Source organism: Hippopotamus amphibius, chromosome 16 (genome assembly GCF_030028045.1).
Source record: "Hippopotamus amphibius kiboko isolate mHipAmp2 chromosome 16, mHipAmp2.hap2, whole genome shotgun sequence".
NCBI classification, from domain to species: domain Eukaryota; kingdom Metazoa; phylum Chordata; class Mammalia; order Artiodactyla; family Hippopotamidae; genus Hippopotamus; species Hippopotamus amphibius.
The window spans coordinates 44,306,250-44,314,031 of NC_080201.1; the positions used below are offsets into that span (position 1 = coordinate 44,306,250).

At 47.8% G+C, this 7,782-nt stretch overlaps 1 protein-coding gene across 1 annotated transcript; it reads right to left on the reverse strand.

Annotated features, from left to right (window-relative positions):
- Positions 1–515: 515 nt before the first annotated feature.
- Positions 516–2,165, reverse strand: LOC130838065 (transcription initiation factor TFIID subunit 9-like). Its single transcript, XM_057710837.1, has 2 exons — positions 2,159–2,165; positions 516–1,324 (listed from the first exon to the last, which is right to left on the reverse strand). Exons 1-2 carry the CDS (start codon positions 2,163–2,165, stop codon positions 516–518), a joined length of 816 nt encoding a protein of 271 aa, XP_057566820.1.
- Between the last annotated feature and the right edge of the window lie 5,617 nt (positions 2,166–7,782).

A 7,782-nucleotide genomic window follows, 5' to 3' on the forward strand; every position in this document is an offset into this window, starting at 1 on the left:
CGAAAAACGTCTCCACGCCTGCTTCTGTCTTGTTTGTTAACCCCCTTTGGTGCGAGCAGGTAGAAACAGCAGCGCCCAAAGATAGATGGCAAAGGGTGAGGACTTAGGCCACTTCTGCAACTGGTCTGCCATAGATGGCCCTAGGTGTTTGGCTGGCATACCTGGGCAGCTGGAGCTGCCTTTTACTGACATGGGGCAGACTGAGGGAGGAATACACTGGGGATTTCAGGGATCAGGAATTCTGCCTTGGCTTAGGAATAAGTAGGGCAGCCATAAGTTCCTGAAGCACTCAGTGAGGGCTCGTGGGAGCTACCCAATGCCAGATGGGTAATTCAATTCTCATTTTATTTATTTTTTTTTCAATTGAAAAGTATGGTAACCATATTTACTCATTAAATACTATTTTTCTAAAACACAGCATGGAAACATCTAGCATGCATGTTTAGTCTCACTCAGTACAATGGATTAAAAACCAAGTATACATGTTACATGCATCAAGGCTAGATTACAAATTATCAGTCATCACCGTCGTCACCGTCATCATCTTCACGTTTTCGTTTCAATGCACTTGATGCTTCATTGGCAGTATTTTGTGATGACACCATGTTAGTGGTAATAAGAATATTTTTGGACCCAATTAATGATGGATTAATTACAACATTCTGAACTGCTGACGTTGCAGGAATTGATGCTTTTACAGCTTGGGATTGTGAACTGGGCATCTGTACTGTGAACCTTTGCCCTGGGAGGGACACAGGCATCCCTACTTTAGTTGAAACAGACATGGTTTGTGGGGTTGGTGTGCCAAGCGTGGGAGTACTTGGTCTGCTAGTAACTGAACCAACACTTAACCGCGGAATTGTGATTCTTCCTGAAGAAGTAGATGCCTTTTTTTTTTTTTGTAAAGACTTAAGTCTGTAATTTGGAGCAGTCAAGCAATACCTTTCAGGTGGCAATTGAGGACCTGAATATGGCTTGATCAGTGGCAAAGGGGTTTGATTTCTTTGCCTTGAAATATCTAATAAAAAATGTCTCAGGGGAGGAGACGTAAAAGACTGGTCAGCATGACACTGGCTTGCCAATCGCAAACCATCTGCATCAACAGTAGCTTTCTTAGCATGACTTGAATTAATTTTTGCATTATCTAGAATTGTGGTCACATATCGGAAGGCAAACTCCAACATCTGATTTATAACTCTTGGTTCATATTCTGTAATCCGCATATCCTTCAGGATTTGTGCCATCACCTGTGCATCTTTCAGCATGCTCTTGGGAGAAGCCATCTTGCCAGACTCCACGATATCTGGTGAGCAGGCTTCTCGAGCTAAATCACCCACATTAACGTATTTCAGTCCTGATCTTGATGCAAGTTCTTTGCCTAGCGTGGTTTTTTCAACCCCTGGTGTAACCGTGAGCAGGATCCAATCCTCATTTTAAATAAAATTCACCAAGCTGGAGTTCCAAAGCCCCCAGACCACAAAACCTACTGATGATGCCAGTGAGCCTGCTTTAGAGAGACAGGCCTCCTCCATCCGCTGTGTCCACCACCCTGTCTCCGCTGCGGGATGATGGAAAACCTCCGCTGAGAGACTCTGATTTTATGCTGATCGTTAACTAAGAATATTTTTCTCCAGAGATTTATTACATTAATGAGCTCTGAAATTACTCATAGCAATTAAGTATATTGTTTTTAAACTCTTTAGAAATCATCAAAACACATTGGTTGTTTTTCAGGGAAACATAAATAAGGAGTGCAGTTAGTATTCAGACAAACCCGGCCAGCTCTCTCCCTACTGGCTTTGGGGCTTTCTGGCCCCCCGGTTCCAAGGCAGACACGTGTCTGCCCAGCTGAGAGAAACTCTACGTCCTGTAAGTAGTGGAACTTTCTTTCTGGAGAGAGGACTGGACACTGCTTCCAAATGGCCAGGTCTTGGATGGCTCTCTACCCGGGGCCAATATGAGAGCTGGGGCCAATATGAGAGCTGGGGCTTGTCCTGCAAACTGCCTGCCACTCACACACAGGAAGCAGTATAAGAGCTGAAGGCCTCACGTCCAGGTAAAGAAGTCCTCTCATTCTCATTCCCAACAGCTGAGTGGCACCACTTCTGCATCCCTTGCCTCACCTGACACACACCCGTAGGAGCCACTGCCCCCTCACCGCGCATGGCCTGAACCCTTTAAAGCAGCCGCCTTGGGTCTTCAGATGGGGCCCCTGAATTGCACACATGGCTCACTCCTCCTTGACTAGTCCCCGGCATCACATTCACCTACACAAGCCGCTTCCCAGGTCAGATGGAAAAGGGCAGAGCTAAGAGAAGCCCTCGGGTCTCAAGCTGCCAGGACTCAAGCCCAGACCGTGACTGTCACTGGCTGTGGCATATAAGGACTCTATTACTGCAGCGCATGGCACAGAACTGGGTCCTCCGAAACTCATAAGATCGCCCTGTAATGACAGTTCAGCAACTTACCAACATTCTCTCCTTTACTTCTCACAACTGTGAGATGAGAGCCATCACTATGCCCCGTTTTACACATCAGGAAACTGAGACACACAGAAGGGAAGTGATTTGCCCAAGTCAGCTGTAGGCGTGGGGGTCGTCTCTCCACACAGGAAGGCTGCCCCTACGTGGACAGTGTCATGGGCTTCCTGTCGGATTCAGCCAACGGGAGCCTCAGTAAGAAGGCAGAGAGGGGGAGGAGAAGCGGGGGTACTCCTTCTCCTGGCTCCCTCCTGGTGGGGATGCTCCTTACTGGTGACCGTCTCCCTGCTCTTCTCTGTCTTCAGGCTCCAAGCTGCTCTGTCCCCCAACACTCAGGTCTGGGCTTCCCCACCCCCACCCCCAAAGACTCCTAAGCCCCACCTGCTCCTTTACAAATGGTCCTTTCACTACACTCCCCTAACCTGCACCCTGTGCGTGAGCCATCTGTCCCCTGCTGGGCCCCCAACTCCTGAGTCTGTATTCTAAGCACTGCGCTGCACTGCCTGGGCCCTGGGCCCTAGAAAACAAGACTTTCGATGGGGGAAAAAACAAAATCTTCTGTACATCATTCACTGTTGAGGCCACACAAAGACCGGGAAAGTCCAGATGATCCGAGCCCCTTGGCTGGGCTTCCGGCTTGCTGATGGATGATGCAGGGGCCAGAGGAGCCCGGTCACGATCACCAAAACAGACCCTAGCAGCCCACGGACACGCAGGCAGAGCCCTGGCTACTTAAATGCAGTTGAGGATAGTCCCAGACCTCTGCTCAGCGCTGCTGTAAGCTGTGTGGTCCAGGAAGAAGGCCATCACAGAGTGCAAAGGATAAGGGGAGACCCCAAACCCCAAAGCTGGGGAATAACTCCCCAGCAAGCTCTTCCTGGGAGCCCACCTGCCAGGAATCTAGATGGGCTTTCAGAGCCTCCAAGTCCCAAATTCAACGGAGTGTGGCCCTGGTCATTCTAGGCCCAGGATAGACAGAGGGTGCTGGGCTTGGAAGGAGAGAGGCCTCTGCCTCTTATCCCCCCGCAGACCCCTACCTACAGCCCTGGGGTGAAGGCTCTACCCTGGAGCTTACGAGGACAGAAGTGTCCTGAGTGACTGGGGTCACAGGACAGGGGAGTGGAAGGGCAGCGACTCCAACTATTTTCATGACGTCTTTGCCTCCCTCCCCATCACCCTGTGTCACCAACCACAGCCACCTTCAGGTAAACATAAAATGCCTTGATGCATGTCCATTAGCTAAGGGCCTAGATCAAATCTCTTTTGCTGCATGGAACTGGGTAAGGCCATCCTCGCTGAGTCCACCCAGACTTGCTAAGTTGCCTCTTGCTACACCATCCACTCAGAGGAAACGCCACGAAGAAGGGACAAAGCCTTCATATTCTCACGTATATCCAGCTGCCTCCCAATGCCTGCAGGCTTAGACACAGTCCACTTTCCAGCGATTCCAAATAATAGTCAAAACAAAGAAAATTGCAGACTACTGGGGCAAGAAGGGGGGTCAGAGACCATCTGTGCCATTTTACAGATGGGAAAGCTGACGCACTCAGGGGAGGGGCTCAGACAAAAAGTCTGGATGCAAAGCCAGGAGGTCCAACCCCAGCCCAGTGCTCCGCGTGCTGTTGCAGACCCACTGCAGCCTGGTTGCATCCACTTCCATCTCTAAATTGCCCCAGAACCCTGCTTGGACCCCCAAGAATAGCCAAATTCGGGAGGGCCAATACTATCCAGCCTCTGAGAGTTTGGGGAAGGCACTCTTTAGCACTAGATGTCCAGTGGCACTGGGACTTTCTTTAAGTTGAGTAATAATCAATGTTTGCTGCCACCATTGCTTCAAGGATTACAACCCAGGGCCAGCTGCAGGGCCAGGGCGTCACACCAGTTGACTGCATTGGAAGGGTAGTAAATGTAAACAGGGGTTCTCTTTAAAAAGTGTCTGTTAAAAGTTAAAACATCCTAGGAGTTTACTGCCAAATGATAGATTCCAGCTCCTCCTACTCTCTACAAACTCCTTGCCAATGAAGTGTAATAGTCTTAATATTCCTACAGATTCACATAGAATAAAGTGATCACATTGAAGCAGCATTGAACCACCCCCAAAAGAAACTAACAAAAGGGACAGTTGGGGCTTGGTGGAGTAAGTACTGAGAGTAGGACCTCTGGTTACTGCAGTGTCCCTGAGCCCCAGGCTTGGGAGGAACTGTTTGCGAAGGAGTTCTTTTCCAATTTTCAAAAGGAGCCCTGCATTTTCAGGGGATTATGAAAAAACAACTCCATCAAGGAAGTTCTCTAAGTGCCTATTCAGAGGGCTCCCTCTGGAAGCGCAGGCAAATCACCGCATCCCAACTCTGAAGAGAAATAAACTTAGTCTGTGAACAGTGTCCGGTGCAGCCAGGCCAGGAGGAGGAAAAGAGGGCCTTCCTACTGAGGAAAAAAAGGTCTTGTCCATCCTCAGGCTCACTCCAGCCCTCTGCCCAGTTCCCTCACGGCCACAAAACCCAAGATTCTGAAATAGCATTCATCCCACTTCCCAGTCAACTTCCCTCCCCCACCCTGGCCACACCTCCCACCTCAGAGCCGGTGTGCCTCTATTGAGAAGATCCTTTGATGAAGCCAAAGAGCTCAAACCAAGCAGGACCAAGGATCAAAGCAGGGGAAGACTCAGACACGCATGAGCAGAATCAGCTCAAGTGACATGTCCAGGGGAACCCTTTGCTAAAAGGAGCTCACCATGGCGCCACAGGCAGACCCTTAGCCATGGCCAGGCTCATGGGCACCATGATACGACAGAAATAAAAGTAAATTATGTCATTTGTCATCATCAAGAAAAATTTTCACCTCCACTCTTCATTCGAAAAGCACTATGTTTAATGAATGAGTACTGAGTCATGACACGTAAATGACTAAAATATAGGAATTATACAGAGGTCAACTAACGTATTTTAAACCATGAAATTATGGGACCTATTCATGCCTGTCGACGGTGCCACTCCCAGCCTCTGCAAGGCTGCCCCTGAGCACCAGGGAATGGTGGACACTTCTACAAGAAGCAGACTAAGTTTCCTTGGAAACTCTCCCACGATCAAAATGAAGAAATCTTGCTGACCTGTTTGCCCAGATTCTGCAAGCCTGGGAACGCTGTGCATATCTGATGCAAGCCTGGCCAGTCTCATGCAAGGCAAGCCCCATTCCAAAGAGCATCTTGTAGATTTATCACTGATGGAAGGTGGGACATTGGCTCCTGTGGTCCTTCCAAAATGGTGGCCCACAAAAGCTGTACATCAGGAGAACAGCTCTTTGTCAACTGCATTAATTTCTTCTAATTTTCTCCAAGAAAATTAAGATGCCTCAGAGTCTGAACTCTGCAAAAATTTGGATAAAAGATGTCAGAGAAAAAATAAAAGATGCTGAGATCCACTAGGAAGCCTTACATGAGAAAAGTTACGGTGGGGAACCATCTTCCAAGGACTCGACACTTTCAGGCTAAAGTGGGCATGTTTTCGTTTTTCCACCCTGCAGCCATCCTCAATTTTTTTTTTGTAAAATAATACTCCAAGCTTTCTTTGGTAAAGGACTCCCTTCCATTCTCAGTCACAAAGTCTGGGTGGGGTTTACCCTACATGCAGCACCAAGGCTGGGAACCAATTGTCCTAAATCCATCAATATATGCCATTACCCCGACCTCAGGAATTAATGGCCTAATTCTGGCCAAGTAGTTGATGATTATGTATAGATGCAAAGCTTTTGATGCCAGAAACATTTGCAATCATGAAAGGAGGGCTTCGAGCTATTGGGAAGGGGAGGTAATATTGTATGGAAGCTGATGAGATGCCAATACCAAGAGGCCTCTTGGTGATATTCTGTAATCTGCTGGGTCAAATCTTACCTGAAGCAGAACTATCTTGAAACTTTTTGTTTATAAAGACCAAAACATTTTCTCTTCTGTTTAATCCAGCATGAGTTGGGTGGTTTTCACGACATGCAGTGTTCCTAGAATGTGAAAGTTCCTTTCTAGAATCCTGTATCCTCAAGTACAGAAAGGCTTTCTGACCCCCACCCCCACCAGCACCTAAAGATAACTGGACTCCAAGCAAGTGTTCCACAAGAGCTGATAACAACAGCATAGCAGCTGTGTTAGCACCAGGGACAGGGAGCCCGTGGATTTCCCAAGAGCTGGGGGTAAGGGCTGACATCCATCCAGACTAACCACCCAGCGCCTCTTCATTTGTAGCTGACCTCTGTTCTTGTTCATCAGATCCCAGGCTGTCCTAGTCTTTGATATTTAGAAATTACCCCTGTTTTGAACTGTCCACATCCATCGCTGATTAAGGCCCCCTACCAACCAGGCTCACTAGCTTCTCTGAGATTCTTCTGGAAGCATGTGAGGAAAAAACATGTTTAAATGTTCCCACCCAAGTTCTCCATAAAGGGATTGCATAGCTCTCTCTGAATTTGATCGCATGCTATGAGGCCGCTACAGTCTTGTGCGAAGCTAAAGGCTCACAAAAAGGGAAAGGAGAAAGATGAGTTCAAGGAGCCCATATCCTCAGCTGAGACTGCAGCCTGGTGGCAGAAAAGAGAGGTCAAGGGAGACTGCACTGTTGTTTCTCTCTTTCCAGCATTCAGATTAGGGTACAAACATGGAATTTCAAGCTCTGCACAGGTGGAAAGGACCTTAGAAGTCATCTACTCTGACCCCTAACTTAACGTTTATTTCCTCCCCAAGCTCTCCTATAAGTGGCCACTACAACCTGTGTTGAATACCTCTGGTGATGGGGAACTCACTCCCCACTTCTTATGGAGGTAATACCATTGTAGGTCAGTGCTGAAAGTCTCAAGTTTTCCCTTGTTCTGGGTACATATTCATATTCACCTTTCTGAAGTTTTCAACCCTCAGAGCTGCTCAGAACTCACTGCCTCCTTTTCCCCTGAAAGTTCTTCAAATACAGAAAGCCAGAAGTAATGGGCCCTTGGGTGTTTATACGTCTGAGTTGAACATTTCCTATTCACTCCTCAGATGGCCTTGGCCCTATACATCTAAACCTGTCCCAATCTTTACTGACCACAATACTTTCCAGTGTGGTCTGGTCAGCATTGTAGGACAGAGCTCCTTCCCATCACCTTCATTGTTCTTTATGCTATGCTTCCATTAATGCAAGCACAATTGCCCTATAGTTGGAGAGACCTATAGCAGGGTCAGACCAACAGAATTTCCCTCCTCATTTTTCCATGAAGGTAGCATATGTTCTGCCAGTAAGTTTCAAAACGCTGTGAACAACAGTAAAACCCTGTTTCTTGCTTT